The sequence below is a fragment of the Lonchura striata genome, chromosome 1, assembly GCF_046129695.1.
Source record: "Lonchura striata isolate bLonStr1 chromosome 1, bLonStr1.mat, whole genome shotgun sequence".
Taxonomy (NCBI): Eukaryota; Metazoa; Chordata; class Aves; order Passeriformes; family Estrildidae; genus Lonchura; species Lonchura striata.
Genome location: NC_134603.1, coordinates 16,709,196 through 16,734,719, shown reverse-complemented (window position 1 = coordinate 16,734,719; position 25,524 = coordinate 16,709,196). Strand labels below are relative to the sequence as shown.

Genomic DNA, 25,524 nt, shown 5'->3' with positions numbered 1-25,524 from the left:
CTTAGCAAAGCCATCTTGTTGGATAAGCATTTAAAATTAATGCTCTCTTTTGGGTGCTTCATTTTGAGACATGAGAAATTCAGAATTATCAAAAGTAGCCTGGATATACATAGAAGACATTCAAACTGTTCTGACATTAAATATATATTAGAGCTATAGTTAATATTATTCATCATGTCTCATAATAATAGTATAGAAATTATAATGGTGCCATTTGGCCATGCATTGTATATCAATGCACACAGAAGACATTTTTTTTAATAGTGTTTAAACAATATTATCTCTATTATAGTTCATGCTTTAATATTTCAAATAATTATTTTATTTTTGTACATTATTTTTTCCCCATACATAGGTAATAGAGCAAATATTTATATAAAAAGATGGATTGAAAGACACAAGAATTATTATGCATGTTGATTTCTACCAGAAATAGAAGCTTGAAAATCCTATTGGTTTTGGACACTTTCTGTATAAAATTTCATTTCCAGAAACACTCTACAGGACATAATTTTAAATGATAATATATGGAATTATCAGTACTCATAAACCTAAAAAATATAAAGGCTTATGTTACAGAAAATCAATGAAATAATTTTTTAAAATAAGACATATAGTGCAATAAAAATACAGAGGAAAATTTTATAGGTAGATATTGATTTCTAATTTGATTCCAATTCCAAAATACATTTACACAATCTTAAACCCATTCTGGTTTTTATAAAATGCCTAGCAAAAAGTAATTTCACAGTTTAGAATTTTTGTATTGATGTTATTTTTATAGACAATGCCTGACTTTTCAGTCTACAGACCTATGTAATTCCACAGATATCTGTCTATATATTTTTTTACACCCCAGATGCTTATGGACAATATGCAATTAAAGGGTTTCCTGTAGTAAATTAAATGCATCCAGGAAAAGCATTCATTCATGACCTGGTCATGAAACTGGTATCAAGAAAGTTCACAGTTGAAATCCAGATTGAATTAGATCTGCCAAGTAATTAATTTGTCAGTGTCAACACTTCTAAACTGAAGTTGATGCATGCTTGTTTCAAAGTGCATCACCATATCAAATATCTTCTAGCTTTACTCTGTGCAAATCACCTTTGCATTAGTATTAAATGTTATACAACTGATACATTAAAAATAAACAAAAACAACCAAAACAATGCAAAATAATGAAAGGACATAGATATGAGAATGCTAGACAAAAATTTATAAAGACATTGCTAATAAAAGGCATAATGTAAAATAGATATTCACTTATCCTTATTTTCACTAACAGTTGAATGTTGGTCATTGTTTTTCTTAAAGGACGCTATCTGCAATGACACTAGACCCAGCTGAGGCCACACTGAGAAAATTGTCTTGTCAACAGCCAAATACATAAACCTCTCATGAAATACTATTTCTTCAACATTCTCAACTACCAAAGTGACTAGAAAATCAAATGCAAGACTGCAATATAAAACCTTAGTTATCTATTTATGACAAGATTATGATCACTAAAGGTACAAATCACCATGGTTTTCACCTTCACTTATTATTGACTCATACATGTAATCTATTCTGCATAATCAATAACAAAAATGATAAATAAGTTTCCAGCTTCACACAGAATATCATAACAAATGAAATTATCTAAAGAACTTCAAAAATATGTTGCTAAATATTATCACTAATTTCATAACAATCAGCTTTGGGTATCATGAGTATCTGCTACTTCATTATAAATATGGAATTCCAATTAAAGTTTATACAGTAGACAGTCTAATGATTAGTGCAAAATAATATATTTTATCATCCATTGTATTATTATTGTATTATCATTTGTAACTACAGAATCACAGATGGGCCATTAGACAGAGACCTCAGTGATGTACTTTATAAACACTACTGTAATTATCTTACTGTTACTTTTTCTGCATAATCAGTCTGTTTTCCATTCACCCAATAGGTATAAAAAGAATATTTGTTTTTAAATATCTTGATACAAAGTTTTCAAGTAAATCAGAAATGCCTTACAAATCTATTTAGGTGATGCAGTTTACAGAGAAGTTGAATATGACAATACATGACATTACAAAAATTGAACAGAATTGTGTTTTGCTCTATTTTTCTGACTTAGTGAATGCTAAAGGATTGTGCTGCTTGGAGATATCTTTGTCTAAAAAAATAATACCTTGACAATTTAAAATCTAAAACCGAAAATATAAATGTTCACTAATGCTGCTAAATTCTGGAAACTGAATCCATCACCATTAATTTAAACAAATAATTAAAACACGTCCAACCTAGGGAGCTTCAAAACCAAATCCTATAAGTCCTATGAAGAATAAAAAAATGTAGTACAATCCGACATATGCTAAAAATTTAGTCCATTTTATTCACTTTTAAATATTTAAAATGTGGTTCCATTCCAAAAAGGCCTCTATAAAAATGGCACACTATTTTTCAAAAGTATCCTTTCAATATATTGAGAGACACACCTGCTTAATTCATGCTATAAAATTGCCTGACTCCTCATGATTTAATCAGGCCTTGGTCCACTGAGATGTCAAGCACTTTGAGTTTCTAATTTCTATAGCAAAAATTGAAGGCACCAAACAACTCCAGAATTTTTAAAACTACACCTAGTTAATCAGCTAAAATGTCACACTTAATGAATTTTTAAAAATTTCAAAAGTTACCTCATATGTGGTTGTGTGTAAATGAGGATACACTTTAGTTTGCAAGGCATTCGATGGCATTTCTAATGTTTAATTAAAAAAATTGATCTCCTACTCACAGAATTTACAGCTAGACACCTAGAAGGTTGAATATTTGTTTCCTTTCAAATACTGTAAATTTATTTTGAAATTATTGACAAAATAACACATCTTTATACAATGCCAGATTTATAGAAAGGCTGTCTTTGGAGCAGAACCGTACTTAAAAATTCACCATGCAGACTGGAGAAACCAGTTCTATTATCAGAATACATAAATAATTACACACAAACAGCACACCACAAACTTCACTCTTGCACTAGAAAAAAGTAACAAAAAGGAGTACACTCACAGATAGAAAACTTGTTGCTGTTGTCTTTCCCTGGAAACAATTTAAATCCTCTAGATTTAAAATCTATGGCCTTTTTCACTAGTTAAAACAAAAACAAAAACAAAAACATGTATCAGGCAATACAATCTAAAATATTTCATTTGACAAATTTTATCATGGAAGTATACACAAATTAGAGTACTGGCTATCTCACAAGTTCAGATTTCTGCACCTTTGGTGCAAAACAATTTACAAAAATAAATATTGAGACCAATTTTTATACCTGACAAAGGAAAGAAATGGTATTTGCAACTTAATTGTTCTTCTCCATAAATAATAATTTTAAAATATGGCCAAAAAGTGTTTATTTCCATGCACCACATAATTGTGTAAAACAGTCACACATTTATGGAACTTGGAAAATGAAAATAATTATAAACATGTTTGCTCTAAAATAGCTGTTTCTTCTGTGGTGAGGAAAAAAAAGGAAGAAAAAAGGTATTTTAATGTAGAAAATAAAATACAATCTGCTGTTCTGCTGTTTGTTCTGCAGCTGGTCTTCTTTCTAGCTTGAAAACTGTTATTTGCAAAATGTTGTATGGAAGGGACCTGTCTCCCACATCTCCATTAAGCCCAGAGCTCATCAGTTTCTGTAAAAGTCCTCCTTGTGGGCTGGCTTTATGATATAAACAGTTAATCCAGATAAACCTTGTACCTCAACATACCTTTGAAAAAAAACAACTAATAAAAAGAGAATAAACCCACAACTTAACATATATAAAAATGTAAACAAGAATAAGCAAACACACTACAAGAACTTTCCTTTTCAATCATTAAGTTTCTCATCTCTAATAGTCTTGGCCTGTAAAGAGTGAATTATACATTAAAATGAACCTGCTTAAAATTTTAAATTCTAAGCTGACTTTATGTACAATATACTTAAGTGGCTTTATAGCCGCTACAGCCACTGTGTGTTTTTTAAAAAACTATATAAGATGTTTTATCCTGCCTACAAGCAAATATTTTTGATGAAGACAGCATAAATTAAAGGAGCTACGTCCAGGAGAACTGAACCTAAGTAGATACACTGTACCTCATCAAATAATTTTTCAGACCCATTACTTCTTAAGAAAATCAGTGACTATTCAAAGAACCTTTACATTAGGTATAAGTACCACAGTAGCAAAATATTATAAATATTACAAATTTTATAAATAAAAGTATCATTACTAAGCACAAGAGAAGAACCAGATACAGAAGGAAGAGCATTCTACAAGGAAATTTATAGGATAGATACAGGATGTGTTAATAAACATTTTTTATACTTCTGATTGAAAAGACTGAACTTTCTTATAAATACAGAAACACTATTATCTCAAAAGGCAAAATGTAAATTTACTTGTGTGTTATTATAATGTAACCTATAAGCATTCATAACTGTTCTTAGAAATACATTATTTGCAGAATTAAAACATATATGTTACCACAAAGTTCTAGATTTTGGGGTTTTTTTTTACTAGTAATAGGAGAAGCCCCTCCCCCTCTCCAAATTAATTCAAGTCCATAAGCCATTCTATTCTCAGGGGAAATCCTAAACCCAAGAACTCTACCTTCATACAGCAGAGCAGTAGTGGAATAACAGCAATGCTCTCTTGTCAGAATCTGAGCTTTCTAAAATGTTATTTCTATGTAAATAGGAATGTTGAACTATAGCTCCAACCCTCTCTTGGCTTTCTGTGAGAATCAGTCTAAAATAACTCCTCATGAATGAGAAGATAGGCTTAGTTATTCTTCTAGCACCTACGCAAGATGAGAGTGGTCTTGAATATATAAGCTCAGGTGCTGGAATGAGTTTAAGTGTTCTCATTAGAGATATGTTTGTCCATTACTTTCAGAAGTCATCAAAACAACACATTAGCAAAGGAAGACTGTCCTGTATTTCTTTTTTCCATTTGTTTCTACTCACTCTAAAACATATAGATGGCATATCTCTAGTTTACGTACACAAGAAGAGTTCACAAGATCTAAAGTGGAACTGAAAATAGTTAAGAGTGTCTTGGTGACCACAGTGAAATCACTCAAAGATTTTTATAATCATTTGCATCACTTTTCCAAGACTATTAAATACCACTAGGAAAGCAAGTAATTCCAGTTCTCTAAAGCACCTTTACCAGAGAAAAATTTTACTCTTAACTGGGGTTTGTATGTTGATTTACTGAACAGTAGTTTCTGAATACACTGTGAAGAAGTATTTATAGAAATTTATATGGCAAACATGCCAACTCCAAACTATGTGTTGGGCTGCAAATGCATGAACATACATAAAAATAACTCCACCATCACAAAAAATATCTTCTACCCAATAAATAGATGATTTTATACTTGGCAAAATAAGGATTATTTTGCATGTCAAACACATGACAGTAAGAACTGAAAGTGGATCTTGCTTTTCAGAAGTCTCAGAGGATGGATTCATGACATCAAACAGTATAGTTGTAAACGTCTAAGCCCATCCACAAAGAAAAACAGACACTGTAAGAGATCAGTTAAAATACCTATTTTTGCATAAGATGCCCATTTATCTCAATAAAAAAGTTCAGAAGTAACAATAGTAAAAATATTTAAATATGGTCAGATTAGTATGTTCTCATATATTTGAACAGCCAAGAGCCAAGAAAATAGATTATACTAATGAAGTAGGATACTCCTGTGGAGACATACAAATATAATAAGAAGGTAGTGATAAGACAAAAGTATATTCTAAAAATCTAAATTTATAAAAACCTATATGACAAAACCATCTTTCCAGTGTTATAATGCAAGGAGAGGCTTAAGGTTCTTTTTTTTTTAATGATACTTTAAATACATATGGAATCTAGGTTGGTTGGTTGGCTTTAAATTTATAAAGACAGCAAGACTGTTTTTTTCTATTGTTTATTTTTGTAGAAGAAGGAACACTGGTGCACATCTCCTATGTGAATAAATCTCTGAGAATCCTAAATCTGTTTTTGATCACATGACTGGATGAAGCATTAAGAGTAGCATCAGAACTCTGTGAAATCAAATCAGAGATTATGTCAAAACACTGAAAATAATTTAGGCATCCACCTTGGGATTTCTGCTCAAGGTCATGCTTTTTTCCTAGTTCAAGTTATTTTAATACAAATACAGAATTATTGTTATTATAGAATTATAGAATGGTTTCGGTTGGAAGTGTCCTAAGGATCATCTAGTACGAAGTACCTGTTCTAGTACCTCACAACCCTTAAGGTAAAGAACATCTTAATATCTAATAAAGAAATACCCTCCTTGATCTGAAAGCCAACCCCCACTGTCCTATCACTACCTGCCCATGTAAAAAGTCCCTCTAGAGCTCTTTTGTAGATCCTCTTTAGGGAATTGAAGGTACTCCAAAGTCTCCACAAAGCCTTCACTTCTTCAGACTGAAGAGCTCCACCTTTCCCTCCCTCTCACTCTTTCTCTGTAACTTTTTCTAAGGTTAGAAGGCCCAATATTTTATGTAAAGAAGGAAAGTGGATCTGAGTGCTTTATTAAGGAGGGAAGTCCCAGTAATAAATGTAAGATTTTTTTCACTACAGATGTATGAGCTAATATTCAGTCAATAGGCACACCAGAGACATGCACAATTTTCAAGCAGCCAATTTAAAGTGAAATGTGTTCAGAAATATTTTCTTGAAGGTTTTGACAAAAATAGTCTCTCATATAAGATAACAAAAATTTTTGGCACACATAGAGACTAAAATATTGTCTTTTTTCTTTTCTTTAATAAAAAGTCTGTGCAATTGTTTGGACTACAGTGTAAAACTAATTTTGACTTGTGCACCAGTAGTTCACTGATTATTTAAAATACTCAGTATGTGGTGATGGCAGATTTCACTCATAACACAATTTCTAGTGACAGAAACAAGAGTATTGTACACTTTGGATTTCCAGCATTGGCTGTGCATGTGCAGATATGTAAAATACACCATGCATGATACTTCCAGTTTAACTTTGGCATATGTCTAATTAATTGTATTTCCTCTAGAAGTTTATCCGCTGTCTAAATGCATTGAACTTGTTACTTACTACTCATAAAAATTACCTTTTTTGGGTTTTGTTTTTTTTTTATACACATGTGATACAACTAACTATCCATAATTTCTACATTCCAGCAATGCAAGTGTTAAATATCTATGTATCTTAGAGATAACCACTAAAAAATCTCAAAACCTAGTGAATACCCAAAGAACCTTCACTTAACCCAACACACCAACTGATGTAGCACTATCTTCTAGAACCTTTCTGCGCCTTGAAAGTCAGAATGGGAGAACATGAATTTTCATCAGTTTTTGTAGTACATCGTGAACTGCATAGGTTATCAATTTCTTAAATGTGAAGAGCCATATAGAAGAGGAAAAGACTACAAAGTGGTGAAACACACACTTTTCATACTAATGAGCTTTTCACTTTTTACATGAGCTGATCTTAGTTTTTTCTTTACTACCCACCCAGTCCTCCCATTTCCCCACATCCCTCTCCCCTTCAAACTCAAAGTACGCTGGTAAAATCAAATTGTATAGAAGTTTATATTTCAAATTACTGAAAATACTGCATTATTACACTGAATTACTGCACCGTATTACTAATTTAAAATGATAAAAAATTGCAGTTTTTCTACTATATTATATGTATATAAAATGTCTCTAATTTGAAAATAATATTTTAAAGGAAGTACATTTAATATGTACTTTTTAATATTAAATTGTAACTACACTATTTTTTTTTAGTATTCTAACTAAAGTACATCTAATTTATACCAACATTTCATGGTCAAAAGAAGAAAACCTTAAATACCAAGGGAAAATAATGACACAATAAATCAGACAAACATAATTATAGAAATAAATATTGATTATGTAGTGAAAAACAATTAAGAACTGCAGGAAGTGCAAAAAAAATGAATAAGAAAAACTAGTTCTGAGAAGAAAATTGACAAGGATGTATAAAAGGCAATAATTCAATTAAAATATTAGCACAGCTTATTCATTAAAATCAGTATGACTGATTTAATTTTTCCCTTTCTTCCTTCTAATCACTCCAAGCTTGACTGTTGGATGAAAAAATTATCTTCTTTCCTCTTTCCAAGTGGGAACATACCAAGAAGTTTAGGATATTATTATCATCACTTTTTGTCTAATAAAATTCTTGACAGTAACACCCATCCATTATAGAGCTCATCCACCAAACACATCTGTGTGATTTGTTGCACATAATTAATAGGTATTTCCAAAAGTATAATAAAATATTAAACAAATGTAATTTTGTTATTAAATGCTTGAGTGCTAGACTACATTTGTGTTATGCTTATTTCTTGAAACTTTTAAAATTTTCTAAGACCTCATCTATACAAATCTTTTTATATACAGATAATCTTAGATATCTTACTGCCAAATACATTTACTTTCTTCAGACTCCCATCTTTGTAGTTCTGGGTTTCAGTAACAAAAACAAAGAAACCAAAAACCCTGAGGACATATGCAGATCTATTACGTACTAGACTTAAAAATATTTAACAGCTTTTCAAAAACCCTTTCCATCTTTACACCTCATTTCTTCTTCCTGCTTCTAAGACCTCAGAAAAATAGGATATATGAATATATATACTACACAGAATATTTTTAAATGATAAATAGTTTTCTCATAACATCCTTTTGTTCTCAAAAATTTCATTATCATATGATTTAATTTCCTATAAAAAAATTTAAAATCTTCTTGCTTTCTACTGTCATAAATTCTCCTGTAGGACAGGAAGATTAAGAAATACTGGTTTAATAGAGAATACCCAGTAGAAAGATATTTTCTCCCTGATTCATTTTTTCCTGGCCATTAATAAATTATTACATAAAGCCAGATATCAGAAAGCATAAGGCAAGTACTCTTATAAAAGAAATGGGAAATGACAGAGAAATTATAAAGGCTTACAAGAAATTAATAAAAACATAAAGAAAGATAAAGAAAGGAGATATCCATAAAATTATCAAATTTTGTAAAAAAATTAAGTAGCATTATCAAAAAATATATTTCTTAAGCTGAGAATATATGTTTTAAAATGCACAAATGCTTAATGACATTTCTTTAAAAAGAGAAATTTGGAGTCATAATTTTTTTTTAAATCTAGAGTTCTCTTGAAATTATTTTCCTAAGAAAAGCACTGAGGCACTTGTGAACTGCTAGATGATGACAAGAGTCATTAAGACTTCCTGTCACTTTTTGATTCTGAGTCTGCTAAGCAAGTTTTTTCCTCCAACTACTGTATCTCCTTTTCCAACTGTTTGTTTTTTCTATATTTAATTTATGACTTGCAAACTGTACTAGAGGTCTTTTTCAGTGTTTGCATCTGGTACTCATTTGTTTTTCAAGGGCATTTAATTATGTGTACATGTATTTCCATATTAAATAGAACATTGAGAATAGACTAGACTAGACTAGACTAGACTAGAATAGAATAGAATAGAATAGAATAGAATAGAAAGGATAGTTGGAAGGGACCAACAACAATCAATAAGGAACTGCCTCACCACTTCACGGCTGACCAAAATTTAAGTAATATTATTAAGCACACAGCACAAATGCCTTTATCATTGCCCATATGCCTCTAAACATATCTTTAGACAGTAAAAGTATAAGCTCTTACAAGAAAATGTTCTAAAATATCTCCCATGATAAATGCATATACACAAATAAAAATTCTAAAACCTTAATAAGTATGTAGTTGATACAAACTATTGAATAATTCAATAGAACTAAAAGCATTACTAAACTCTGAATTGACCATATGAAACAAAAATAGCAGAAAACAAAAATATGTCCAGTTATCCTCTATTCTTTAGTCATGATGAAGCCAACAATTCTTAAATATTTGAAGAGGAAAAAGAAAACCAAAAACTAAAACCAAACCAAATCAAAACAAAAACCCCAAACAAATAAAAAACATTAAAAAACACTTGGAAACATTATGTTTCTATCATGCTTCATTGTCTTGTTTTCACATCTGAGAAATACAGATCATGCTAGAAACCGTGATTGTAGCATCAAAAAGAATTTCTACTAAATCTCAGCATTTGAAGTTCCTATATTTAACTGAATGAAAAGGGCTAGGGATCTCCATTTTCTCCCCCCTTCTTTTGAATTAAGGAGACAAACTTTCCTGAATTTAACCACTTGGTTTCATTACAACTAAGGACCCAAAAGGTGTTGCTTTTCACTACCAGCTATCCTATCTAAATATATTTTTCATTAGCCTATCAAGGTGCATCTTCAAAGTAATCTTCTCATCCTTCATCTACTCCCTCCTTCTACAAGGATTCAGTGTTCCAATAACAAGAACTCTTCTTACTCATCTCCCTAATGAAAATATTTACATATTACATACTAATTTGTCATTACTTAAGTTCTCTACATACTGACATTCACTTCAAAATTTGTCCTTTCATCCTGTTGTACATTTTACTTTGTAAGGTGGGATGACCAGGAAAATGTGACACCATTTTAGTACCTTTATTTATCTGATTCAGTGTGGATTCTTGTTGATGAAGAAACTATAATCATGTACAGTATTCCTCAAGAGATCTCAGTACTGCCTTATAAAATAATACTTGTACTTCCCTAACTTTAAGGAAAGTATTTCACCAAAGGCACCTAAAGTTCCTTTTTCCAGCTAATAATCAGTAAGCTTTTGACACAATTTAAATTATTATTGAAATCCAGGTAGTGTATATAGTACAGCAATTTACAGCTAGCAGTTGAATTTAGGGTATATATAAATCTCTAGTTCTCTTTATAGAACTCGTTAATGCATAAACTTCCAAAAATTTTTACAAAACAATGGAGTATTGTTATTGCCTACTCACTCTGAAACACTTTATTCACAGAACAATCCCATGGAATGCCAACAGTACTACTCTTTCTCTACAGTTATGATTTTTCATCTATGATAATATATCATAAAACTGCACTATTTGGGTCTTACCAGTTATATTCTCAAGAAAGCCTACAGTTAGGTACATACACACAATAAATTTTTACAATTTTAAATATTCACACTTACATATAGTAAGTTTTAGTAACTATATTTAGTATATTAAAATTTGTCTTCTCAATTATGAATTAATTTGCATAACTTGGGAGTGTAATTCTTAAATTAAAAAACACAAAAAATATTTTCCCAAATTAAAAACTAATTTTTAATAGCTAATAAATAGAGAAATAATTTTTAAAGTAATTAATATAAAATTCTTTTATAGGTCATATGGTTCCATAATTATTTAATATGCAGAGTTTTTAAACTTCTGTGCATAAAAATTGTAAAAGAGAGGTTAAAATACTTCAATAATAGTCTGCAGGAAATTCTTTAGAAATACCTCTGCAACATCCCTCTGTGAAAAAATTTCCTTCAAGTCAATTAACAACTATCTCACATTCAAAAAAATTCCTTCAGAATATGTTTGTGTATTTTTAATAGGGAATATTATATGGAAGAAAATTATAGGTTATTTATTCAAGGTCACTTGATATGCTTTAATGGCTGTTATCTAATACTGGTGTTTGCTGAGTAAAAATGGTAAATTTTTACTCCATATAGAAATATCCTTTAATAGCATGCACACATATACGGTTCTGTGAGTAAGAGACACATAAAAAAATTTAATTTGCTAGCAAAATCAAGACTTTCAAAGTTGCATGAGGGAATAAAATACAAAATGCACATGGAACTAGGTGTGGCCTTTCTTCTCCAAGAAGGTCTATACAAGTCTGGTTTCACTTGTATGTAGGTTGTCATACCTTTTGGTACCTGTAGTACTAATTTAATATGTGAAAAATTAGCACCATAACATTCTTGTAGCAGTATCTTGATGTCTAAATTATTCTCTTCTTTAATATAATCTAAAGTTTAGCACTTTATTTCAATAAAATAATTTAGAAGTATGTGCCATACCAATATCTTCTACTAAGGAATAGGTCAGAGAAGAAAGGAACACTGAGAAAACCATGGAGAGGACACTGCAGTATAGTGATTCCAAAGAGGAAATGGGAAAAAAACTATATGTGTATCACAATTTCTACCATATTTAACTGCCAGAGTAGTGCATTCTTATATCTTTAAATTAGAATATATTATTACAGATCCTCATATTCTCCCTCATAACTGAAAATAAGCCCTTTTTTTAACTTGACAAAAGACATTGTGCAGTGAGTGCACAGCCACGCAACTCGTACAAACCAAACTGTTGATTGATTTATATCAGTCAATAACCAGAAAACACTTCAGATCGCCACTGAAATTAATACAAATGAAACATAAACATCTAATTATTTCTATTTTATATGCAAACCAGTGTTTTTAATTTATTCTATTTGATGATATATTTTAAAATTCTGAAGAATTGCAGCTCTCCTGTTTCAAAAGGTGTTAGTAAATGAAGCTACAATAACTTACACTAAGACTATCCAGTAAGACAACAGATTCCAAATAAAACTGTCTTCACAAAATGTCAATCATATAATAAGGCTTCCGTAAATTGCTTGGGCTATAAAAGGTGCTTCTTATGAATATATTTGTTTTTTTTATAATTTTTCATGTACAATTGATTAACATTAAGCACATAAAAATTCAAAATATAAAATAAATTGTATTCAACAACATTAGCCTGAAAAATTAAGCTGATCCCTTCCTGACATTGTGCATGTTTAAAAACACACACGACAAGCAATTTTTTTCTGAGTATCTGCTGGTTAAATTAAGACATTACAGCATTTCTTTTTGTCAGCTTCATGTTTCAGATATAGACATTTACTTTTAACACAGCAAACAATGATAGTTTTATACTCCAAATGTTGTTCATTATGAATATTTTAGCATGCAGAGTAGATGATCTCAATATAAAAATATATGAGATCTTTAGCTTTAATACTTTGATATTTGCTGAATATCCTAGCACTCTAAATGTTGCTTTGATCATTGATTTCATGTTTGATGGAATGAATATGTACAGATGTTTTAAAAAACAAAATTTTGCTGAAGACTTAACCAGATGGGAGATGAATACAACTGCATCACCTACTAGTTTAGAACAGCAGCTATTTATAAAGTACATTCTTAATGTTATGGTTAATTATATCTAATCACATATGCAGAATAGATTAATAGTCTAACCTCAATTCTCTAAACTTTCATCAGATAGCTCTTACACTAGGCTTTATTGTGAAATATAATGATGCGAGTTATAAAGTCACATCAAAACAAAATTCCTTATACGTACATTTTGTCTTTTCATAAATAAAATCAATTTAAATAACCAAGACAATATTATTACTGATTTTGTTTTTCCATCTGACTGCCCTACTAGAACTCAAAGTTAGACAGATTTAATCCCTGTCCCATTTGGTTCAATTACATTTCCTAAATGGATAACTGAACTTTCATTTTAATGTATACAAAATATTTTGTCATAACTACATGGGCACAAGTAAAATAATATCCAATACCTCTATGAGTAACAACTGCAAGTTCTTTAGTTCTTTCTATCTGTTCAGCATTTCTTGGTCGTCGTCTTGTGCTTTGTAAATTTGCTTGATGAAGAGAGAGTGTTTCCTTGTAAGTGGCCGACTCCAGAACTGATTTTCTTATATTCATAGCTTGTACTCGTTGTTCTTCAGCAGATTGTCTACAGGTGGTCGCTGCACTGGATACAGCAACATCAGCAGATGTGCTAGCAACAGTAATGGCACCAGTAGTGGCTGCAATATGCTCCTCTAACTCACCAGTGGAGGCAGTTTTGATGAAAGAAGAACCTGTGGGACACACAGTAGTACTGGATGCTAACTTTTTCTTTTGAATTGTGTTTTCTTGATCAATCTAAAAGATTAAATTTCCCTCTGTTTAACATAGTAAAGACAACTGACATGAAAAGATGAAAGTCAATAGGCTTTATTTAAAAAATTGAAGCAATCAGAACATTGTTTAATGCTAGTGAACATTTTGTAACAGTGATAATACATGTTAAGTTTTAAATGTCCTCAAAACTTTTTTACCAGTCAAAATGACAACACATAATTTCCACCCCTGCATGTTCAGTCTTGAATCAGCATGGCTAGATCAAAATATACAGCTAGACAATTGATAGGGGCCCCACGCTTTGAAAAATGGTAACCATACTATTGAGGAGTGAAATGGCAGCATTATGTAGTAACCTAAGTGGCAGAAAAAGCTGCCATAAGCTACTAATCCAGCTACTAATAAGGCTGCCAGATATGCTCATTCTCTTCATCAAAGCTTGACAGGACTCTAAAAGCACATTTAGACTTGACACGAGGCCAAGTGTAGATGAATAATAAGTGGTATCCATTTAAACAAAACTTGTCATCATTATTATTTATACTTAAGATTGTAAAAAGGCTTCATATGTAATTTTCTTTTTGCTCCTTGATTTTTGTAATAGACCAAATTATTTTACTAAAAACTCTCACAGAAAAAATGTTTGATAAGCTAAGAAAATTGTCCATACCCTGCCTGTGAAAACATTGTTAGCACTTATAAGTTCTCTAGTATTTAAAATATATAACCAATTTTTCAATATTTAATTAATATTTTCATCCTTCCCCATCCCCCTTATTTAGTTGTAAATGTTTAGAAGCCAAGTCTCTCACCTGTGAGCATTTAGAACATCTTAACATAGTAGAAACTCCATCGTGACTGGAACAAATAAATGACTGGGCAATGAATAACAAAATTGACCATAAAAAATAGCATAAACAAAGCTGATGTAGCATGAACTGTGCTATTTTTTACTAGTATCTTTAAAACATGGCTTTTTTATTTCGTCATAATGATTAGAGTCCCTTGAACAGTCATTGAAACAATAATATTACACACTTCTCTTTTTGGTTTTATGCTCTCCTCTCATACTTTGAGACCTGCCTTTTAAATGTAGGTGATATCAGGATGGAAAGCAACAAGTGTTTTCACACTTTTAGAAAAATCTGCCCACTAGAAAATGGAAATAAGACTCACAGAAGAATTAAGCATTATATAGTATATTTAAGGCACAAGGTATATCAGATTTCTTGACAGAATTCTCAAATGTTCTGTATAAAATAATGGAAGAGATCCTCATATCAGAAATAGTCTTACTAATAAATTCTCTTTTGTTTACTGCAGAAAATTTAGGTTAAAAATGGTTTATTTTATCATACTATTAAAAATACTAATATAAGAGGATATGTTAGCTTTATAAAGACAAAAAATAAAGCTGATATAGGTGCATATTATTTTTGCTATCTAACATTTAATGTCTTAACATCTGTTCTGTAGTATAGCACTTCTAAGTCATAGTGGTGGTTTCCCCTGCAAAACTAAAAAACCTTAGAAGCACCATGTAAGACTCCAGGTTTAATGTGTCAGAGACCAAACCAAAAACTACTTGCTATCCTATAATTGCAGTGGCATAAGTAACTAAAATAGATCTAGACATTTTTTTATTGTTTATTTAATAATAAAAGAAGAAAATGGTGACAATATGCATAATATCAAAAGTCTGGACTACTGATTCAGTATACAATAAATTTTGACAGACTGGTATAAAGTTTAAAACACAGAAAATACAAATGCATGGCCAAGAGATATTTTGGAACAGAAAAATGTTTAAAACAAAGAAAACTTAATGTATGTTACATAACCACTGCTATTAAAAGAAAATCTATGTGAACATATCTGTATCGTGCATGCAAATGTACAACAACAGGCATTTACCTGCTTCAAATATCATGGTCAAAGCAAAATTATATTCAAAACTCCATCAAATGGCATGATCTATCCTATTTATTTAAATACGCACAGCACTTTAAATGAGAAGAACTTAAAAAATTTCATCTCAAAAGAAAAAGCAAGAGAAATTAAACTTACTTAAAGCTACAAAGCTTACACACTGTAAAATACTGCTTTGATACAGAGGCAATTTTCAAACAGAAAGTTGTTAGTCTTCCACATCCATTTACACTGAAGAACTTATGCAGAAGATCAGTAAAGTTAAACAATATGACTTGATTTACATGGAGGATTTTGAGAGAAAATTAATGTTATGAATAAACAATCTTGTAAGTATCAGCTACCACACAGTAGATTAATCAATGTTTTCCATAAACAGTATTTGTAATCTGCACAAGCATGAATTTTGGTTTTATTTTATAAAAAGTCTTAGATTAATTGAAACACATTTGTTGCAAGGGAATTTTAACATACTCTCCATTTCAGTCTTCTGCAATCACATCTGACATTTCAGTTTGTCAAAGAGATTATTTTAAAAATTGTATTTTTCTATGTGATAAAGAAATATTCCTATATTATTTCACTTTAGTTTAAAAAAATCAAAAAGGAGAAAAGGGAAGAAAAACTTTTAATGATAAATGGCACAAAAAGGAAAAAAAGCAGACTGAGCTCTGCTTTTTGGGAAAAGCTTCGACCAAAATTTTGCAGTCAACTGAATTCAACTCAGAGGCAGAGCATCACTTTGAATTCACAATCAGACACTGAGAAGATGTGAAGCTTGAGGAACTACCAGGATGAATCATATGAGGAAGCAGTAAGGACATGGGCTCAAGAAAGTATAATGGCTGTTTAGGGCATGGTTTCACAAAGAAAAGAACCTGACCAGCCCACACTAAATCACTCTGAGACCTCCTAGACTGGACCAGCATTTCTCTAAGTAAGTCTCTGTGGAAGGAGAACAAATAAAAGTCAGTAAAACTGAGGGCCTTTAACGTGTCAAATTAGCCTGCTTACACCAGGAAAGATTCAAAGTGGTATTTACACTTAAAAACTTGTAGCTATGTAGAAGTGAAAAAAGATCAAGTTGATGATCTACAGAGAAATTTGGTTCAGAAAACTAGTCTTAAGCAGACACCACTCAAAAGTGTTGCAACTGTTAAAACTCAGGATAATGCAAACATATGGGAGACCCATAAGCCTTTCTATTTATATAGGAGTGGAAGTTGCTCTTGATTCCAGGATCATTTTTAGTAAAGAAAAGAGGCAAGAGCCTTTGACATTTGCCTGAAACAAAGCTCCAAAAATAGATTATGAATCTGTGCTAGATGCACACACTTTGCATAAGCAATATGCTACAAGTATACACAGGGTTCCTGTTGTAAACATGATACCAAAGGAAACTTACCCCAGATAAACTCAAAGTGGAAGTTCAATTAACAGTTAATTTAGCACACTAACTTTTTATGAGTAATTCCTGAAGGAATAATCGAGGGAGATAATAAATACCTTTGCCCACTCAGAGAAGCATTCAGCAGAAATAAAAATAAGGCAGAAAATGGTATCTAACAGAGTGAAAATGCTTGTTGAAAATGATATTTTTATTTTTCCTTTTAAAGGACTCTGACTTTGGAAAGCTTTCATCTTCCCCAGGTTAAGAAAGTTCAGGTTGCTTAGTCTTCCCTCACAGGGTAAGTGCTCCAGCCTCCAGCCCTCTTGGTGACCCTCCACTGAACTTGCGTCAGTGAAAAACTCATCTTCCCTGTCATGAAGCCCAAATCTTGAGGCATTAATCCAGCTATGGTCAGAAAAGAGTTAAGACAAAGACAAAAATATTTCCCTTTGAATCTACTGACCACATTCTTATTAACATAACTCAGGATGCTGTCGGCCTTCTTTCTTCCCAGGGCACTCTGCTGTCGTGCTCAGTTTGCTGTCTGCCACAACACACAGGGTTGATTCAGCAGAGTGGCTTGCTATCATTCTGTTGCCAGGGGTTCTTCCTTACCCAGCTACAGAACTTTGCACTGACCCTTGCTAAGTTTCAAAGGACTCCTGTTGGCTCATTCCTTCAGCTTGTTTGTGTCCCTGTGGCAACCCTGTCCTCAGCTATATTGATTGTTGATCTTTGACTGACATTGTGGTGTCATGTGCAAATCCACAGAGACTGCTCTCTGTCATTGATTGAAGTTCATTGATAAACACGTTGAAGAAAACTTGTACCAGAACACACACTGGTAATGCTACACTTGTTATTGGACTCTAGGTAGAATGTCTGGCCCATTTTTGACTATTTTCTAAATTTTTTTTTTTACTTCGGTGGTTGGAGAACAGATGAAAATATGCAAATTGCTCATGAGACCAAATGGGACCTAAGGTTATCATCCAACAGCTATTCTAATTCATGAGAATTTGTTTTGCAGATTCCCAAAACCATGTTCAGTTCAAAATGTGAAAGCAAATTGGAATATTCACTATCTCATTTTTTCAGGATGAATAAAGGTACAGGAATTTATTAGTTCTCGTGACATATATGATCCAGCAACACACTTCCCAAATAAAGCTAAAGGTCCTTAATGCAGATGACTCTAAATGGGACTCAGACTACTACTACTAAGTGTTAATGACGTCACTGCCAGGAGGCCAGCCTGGGACTTTTCCTGCGTATATTAGCAAGAGGACAGCTTATTATTTTGCAATGGCTAACTGAGAAAAAAGTGTAAACAGTCTTAAGCAAAAAAATAAATTCATACCTCATTAAAGGAAAAATGAGAGTTACAATTATAAACAGAATTTTTTAAAAGAGTAATAACTATATTTCTATCTTCATTTTTCTTTCAGATGTTCAAGGACTTTTAGTCAAGTCTTATTTATCTTCCTCACTTAAAACCTTCCTATACTTAACTAATTTTGGAGTGACTCCTGCATTCTATTAAGACACTTTTTTTTTTACTATCTTAATTACCTGTTGTCTCTGATGTTCTCTGTCATTAAATGTCTGATGCTTGCAAAAAAAATCCAGTAAAGTTAGAAACCTAATTAGAAGAATATATTCTGGATCTGTTAAAGGAATGTTCAAGTTTGTGTAGATGTAGCAGCTTATTTGACTCTTTTAAGATATGTAATTCCAGACATATTGTTTTAAAAAACAACTTATTTTATTTTTCATAAATTTCTAGTATCTTTACCTTGATCTTAGGTTCAAATTGTAATAGGAAATAAAAGAAGCAGATATATAAACATAGATTTTAGAACATAAAATCAGTATTAATGGCTGCCATAAAATATTCTTCTGACAAAATCTATTTTCATCTCAGATCTATTCAGAAAAGAAAAGAAACTGTGATTTTATAGAAATATAATAAAACTGTGGTTGTAAAGAAATACGTGACTGATAAAGACAGGGTTCAAAACAAATTTCTAGACTTAAGTTCAAACAGGCAATGATTTATACAGATAGCAAAAACTCCAAATCTATCTAGCCAGAAGTCTAAAAAAATCTTTTTGGCTCCTTTTGTTTTGATGTTGTCCACATTTATGGAGGTAGAGTCAAAATTTCATTTTTACTTCCTTTTGGTACCAGAATTTACCTTTTTCATTATTGCATTCTCTTACGATTGTTTTTTAAGCTTCCCTTTTTTTCTGCTCTCTTTTTTCAACCTCCTTTATTGTTATCTCTTTTTTCTCTTTTTCTCTATTGTTTATGTAAAGTTGTAAATTTAATCAATTGCTACAGTAAGACGTATACCAAAACACTGAAAGTGACAAGCACCATCCAGAAATTTTCAGAGATGCAGGAGGTATGTCATATTTCAGTATACACAAATGCACGTCTTGATGATCTTCCATATGCCTTGATAAATTTAAGATCACTTCACATTTTTAAGTAGTTGAAAATATAGTAAATTTATGCATCTTAATTTTATGAAACTGATTACATTTGGAAATCTGAAAATTCAGACAAAATGCCAGACATCTCTAACATTATTTATTTTCTTTCTACAAAAATCAGGGCATAGACAGAGCTTCTATTTATATATATATGTTTGTCCAAATAATATAACGTATTACAGCAATATATGTTGAATAGAAAAACAATGAAAATTACCAACATAGACTCACATGTGGAAATGTTATTTCAGTTGGTTTACTTAAAGTGAGAAAGTACTTTTTGAAAGGCCTGTTACTTTTAAGAAAAAGACAAAACCAAAACCAAATCTTAACACAAATGAATGATAGCAAATGAGAAAGCAGCTATTCAAAATATAAAATAATTCTTTTCATAGTCATACTTAGCTTTCTTTTCAAAAGATTTTACAGATCTATGTTTTATCATTGTAACATAGATCTGTATAATCAAACACAATCATACAAAAAAACCTTGAAACAATACAACTTAAAAATTCTTCAAGGCTCTCAATAATATTGTAGAAATTGATGAAATGAGCAATATAATGCTGGGAACAGAAAGCAGTCACATCTATTGGCCTTTAAAAGAGTAGCTTTATTGTATTTATAAAGTAAAAAGCCTTGCAAATATTGTCTTACATATTTGTTTTCTTTCTAATTTGACTCTGAATTAGTGCAAGAATGCTATTTCCCTTTTTCAAGGATAGAAGAATTACTATACAGACTATGTACATTAAAATGTATATAGCAACCATTTAACAAAAAGATATATAATTAAAAGTTCTGATTTTTAATTCTGTTTCTTGTGTCACCATGGATATGCCAGGATATTGTGGTGCTCTGATTTATTTTCAACAAAATTAAATTCTCACTTTCCTCTTGTTAGTTGTCTAATGTGTTGTCTTAGGTTGCAAATGGGGGTATGTATTCTATTGCCATTTGTTAGAGGTGGGACTTAACTTCTGTTAATTGGGCAGTTTTCTTTATCTCTTCCACAACCAATCCTCCCTCCGGGAAACATCTTTTGTTAATGTGCCACTGAGTCTCACTGCATTACTGATAAAATTACATCATCTCATTGTTAGATGTGCTGTCCAGGGGGAGGAGCCAAGCATTCCTACCTGGGTATAATCTGACATTTGGAAAACCACAGGCAGCCTTTTCCTCCTGTGGATTCCCAGAGGAGCAGCTTTCTTTTCCACTGGATTCCCAGAGGAAGACCAGGCCCATCTACACCACCCCTGGATCTTCATAAGAAAACTACACCCTTCTACAAGATCACTGCTTCAACAGAACCACATCTGTCACTCCCGGAGCACTGCAGCCACCATTTAATTGGACTGCTACCAACATGCTGACCAACAGGGTGTCAGGTCATATTTGACTCTGTCAGTGTTGTTTTGTATTAGTGCATTTTTATTTTATTTTTATTTTTCCCTAATAAAGAACTGTTATTCCTAGTCCTATATCTTTTGCCTGAGAGCCCTTTAATTTCAAAATTATAAAAAATTCAGAGGGAGGGGGTTTACTTCCTCCATTTCAAGGGAGACTCCTGCATTCCTTAGCAGACACCTGTCTTTTCAAACCAAGGCAAAGGTGTTCATTATTATTAGCAAGGAAAGTGGTCTTTATAAATCAAATATACAGTTTCAGATAGAACAATACTTGCTAAAGCTCAAATTATATATTGATATGACTGACAGTCATAGTTTTAATATTTTCAATGAAGTTCTGATATGTGGGAAAATAACTAATCTTAAACCCAGTAATAACCTCTTTCACTTATTCTCAATAGCAAAAATCTTTGTACCATTGCTCTTGAGTGTCTAATATCTGCCCTAAGCAGGCTAATGCCCACATTTTCTATTCTAAATCCAGTATGAGGCATCAAGAAGCTATTTGACTTGAACTTATTATTAGAGATTGCTAAACAAATTTAAAATAATAAATTATTCAATATAGTAACCTTCATTACAGATAATTATTTTAATACAGAAGATTATTTTAATAGCTAATATATGTAATATATTTTTTAATTATTGCATGTTTCTAAACTGATTATTGCTTGTTAGAAATTATATAAAGTTCTTAGAAAGTTTGTTTATTTACTTGGCAAATGGTAAAGACAAGGTTGCAGAAAAGGTATCTTGAATACAAATCTTAATACTTAAGCATATTTTTTTCATTGTTTACCTTACCTATGTCACAAAAAAATTTATAGAGACTTCAGCCTGTAAGTACAGTTTTGCCATTAGTAATACAAGGCCACAGAATTTACGTTGACATCATGTAGGCTTGCCTTGCCCTGAGTTTGTTTTCACAATTTTTGATAATTCATAGGTGTCAAGTGAATATTTCTTGAGCTGGTGGCATTTCAGAAATGTTGTGCTCTGATACTACTGCATACAGTAATGATCTGATAAAGTTACATATGTCTTGCATAGCAAGCAACATACTTAGAGAAGCTGAGGGACGCTAATATGCAACTTTCAGATTTTAGTAAAGGACAATGAGAAAGAAGCAGACTATGTCAAGAAAATATTAAAAAAAATAATAATTCAACTCCAAGACTGAAGAGAAGGCTCACTTCATGTCCAGGAGTGTCAAACTTCTTCTAACAGATACTTGGATGCTTTTAATTGGTTGTAATCCCCACCCAGGAGCACAGACAAAAGGGTAAAAATAAGACAAAAGAAATACAGGTGAAAGTACAAAGGCAGTTCTTAACTTTTATAAGTGCATTATTATCATTGATTCTTTTCTATATTTGGTAATTCAGACTATCAGATCATTATAACATTAATTAGAATAACAATAAATTGTGTCCCTTTTGCCTATAACAAGGTTCTCTGACTACCATAATATTACATAAGTGCATAACAACCCAACTAACTTCTGGTCTGAAGTTCTGTAACCAAACATGCACTATTTTTCTATGTACCCCACACCACTGAAGTACTCTCCAGTGATTGTCAGGACTGCTAGGACTCTAATGGGCCTAGACAGGACTGGCCAGATTTCCTGGGGCCTCTCCCCACCCACGCCTATGGGTCCAGGGCCCCAAGGCTAAAGCCATGAGTCCCTGCCCAGTGATGCCACAGCACTGCTTGTCTCCCTCTTCCCCTATTCCTGCTCTACCTAGCCATGGGGCTAATGTCCCTGCCTGGCCTTGGCCTGTCCTCTTTTCCATGGAGATGCCCAATGCCCAGGGTTTGGTCTGCCCCCAGATGTGCCCAAAGGCTGCTCTACTCCCAGGCTGGGGGCAGGGGGACCAACACTGGATGAAAAGCTGTGCACTTCTGGCCTCAACCCTGATCCCTGAGCTCACCAGCCTTCAGGGAGCTGTTGACCTGTGCTTGTTCTTATTCACCATGAAAAATACAATGCCTATGAACAAAGCAATGCATTTAAGTTAACAAGAAGTGTTATTTTTTTCCTTATTTCTCACTCAAATAGATAAAGTTAATCTCTAAGCAAAATAAATCTTAATTATAAAGCAAAGCAAAGCTGAGTTATTTACAAATGAAACTGAACATCTTTTATGTTTTGGTTTTATCTAAAAGGTCAGGCAGACTAAAAAACAATACTTTTAAAGAAAGGTCAGGACCTAAGTACGATGAAAACAATTCTCTGGGAAGGAAAAAGGTTTCTTCAGTATAAAAACTGATTCAAAATCCACTTAGAGTTTACAGAGATAAAACTATTCCTGCAGAACATTGTGTGCTGTCAGCATCAAGTGGGCAGTAAGTGAACTTTTAAGCTAAGAAGTGGCATCCAGTGCAAAACAAGAGCTTTGCCTGAGGAAAATCTTCCCTGTGAGAGGACCCCAGTGATCCATTAGACAACAATTTCAAGATGTCCTAAGGTAAATGCTTACACACTCAAATTTCAAAATCATTTTAAGAAGAATTGCATATGCATTGCCTTAGCGAGCATTTCAGGCAATTTTACACCACAATACAATGATAAATATGATAGTGTTCTTGTTCAATAGCCAAAATTGTTCCTAATATCCATAAAAGCTTGGTTATTACAAGTATCTTTCTCACTTTTATGTTGCACAGAAATGCTCACAAAGAAAATTTCTACAGGAAAAAAATATATTGGCAAATCTAAAAATATGTTAATTTGATACTATCTTATATAACATCCTAGCAGGTAAACTCAGGAGATGTGTATTAAATTAATCAGGTTAGGTGAATGAATGTGTTAGGTCAGTGAGATGAATCAAGAACAGGTTGAATTGCCACTCAGAGGGTCATGATCATCAGAGTAAAATCTACTTGGAAGCCTGTACTTGGTGATGAATCCCAGGGATCAATATTGGATCCAATCTTATTCAACTTGTTTTTCAATGACCTGGATGAAGGGATTGAATGTACCCTCAGCAAGTTTGCTGATGATATGAACATGAGAGGAGTGACTGATACACCTGAAGGCTGTGCTGCCATTCAACAGGAAGAGCGTGATCAGCAGATCAAGAGAGGTGATCTTCCCTCTCTACTTGGCCATAGTGCAGCTACATCTGGAGTGTTGTATCCAGATCTGGGCCCCTCAATACAAAACAAGGAGCTACTGGAGAGGGTGCAGTGGAGGGCAAAAAAGATGATGAGGGGCCTGGAGCATTCCTCTTATGAGAAGAGACTGCAGGAGCTAGAACTGTTTAGCTTAGAGAAGACTGAGAGGGACTGATCAATACATGTAAACATCGCAAAGGTGGGTGTCAAGAAGACATTGCCAGACTCTTTTCATTTTTTAAATGAAATATTATCTTACTTGAAGTAAAAAATAATTGAATTACAATTTTAAAATTAGATCTCTCTGGATCTGTTCACAGTATCAGAACTAAGTGTCAATAGTGATGTTCTAAATAGTGGGAATTCTAAAAGCAAGATCTTTAAATTTGGAGACAGTCAACAAAATGTAACATTTTTTCTCCTCTACAACTTGATTAGAACAAAGTCAATGTCATTCTGTGCAGTGTAATTGTGTGGGTGTATAACTGTGAATAAAAGACCTCTCAAGAGTGCAAAGGTGAAAAAGAATCTGTTTAGAATATATATCTCAGTATGAGATAAAGTGGAGTTAAAAGACCCAGGAGTATGAAAATCCACTAAAAACATTTACTTATATGATTACATATGCAATTTAAGCTCTTGTTATGTCTGGAGTGAAAAAAAAAAAAAAAAAAGTGCTTCTGAGAGACTCTAGTATTTTCAGTTTATGAAGAGAGGATTTCTTTCTCCTGCATCCATTGCAAGATCAGGTAGCCATCTATGCTGTATTGACAAAAGAATTTCAATGTCTTAAAAGTCACAGATTCACAATTCTGATAACTGTCTCTCCTAAAAAATAAATACCTGCCATCCGACAAATATATTATCAATGAAAGCAAGAATTTATTTGCATTGGCCAACACAGAACATACAGCCCTTGTCAAAGTAGTAGACTTCTAAAAATGCATTGAAGCAATTCAGTACCTTTCTTTCTCCTAGAGAATTTCAAGCCCTTGAATGCTGTGGTATTAAAAAAAAAAACCAAACATTTCAGTAAGTGATTAGTAAATACCAACTGAGATTAAAAACCCACATCAGTGTGTCTGTAATTGCACTAGGCATACAAATTATTAGAATAAATGCAAATCTAGCCATTGTATTAAGTGGAATGTAGTGTTTTAAATAATTTTAAAGGACACATCTAAGACAGGATATAACAGATGGCTATATACTGTTTCTTCCTTCCCTTCTTCC

The 25,524-nt window shown here is 32.3% G+C and overlaps 1 protein-coding gene across 2 annotated transcripts in view; it reads right to left on the bottom strand.

The window, feature by feature from the left end:
• CSMD3 (CUB and Sushi multiple domains 3) overlaps window positions 1-25,524 on the bottom strand; it is a 581,291-nt gene that overhangs the window by 338,079 nt on the left and 217,688 nt on the right. For both annotated transcript variants that reach the window (XM_077782368.1, XM_021546425.3), the window contains exons 7-8: window positions 13,591-13,896; window positions 3,064-3,141 (exon numbers count right to left, since the gene is read on the bottom strand). In XM_077782368.1, coding sequence (XP_077638494.1) covers window positions 3,064-3,141; window positions 13,591-13,896 — 384 coding nt within the window. The remainder of the gene's footprint in view (window positions 1-3,063; window positions 3,142-13,590; window positions 13,897-25,524) is intronic.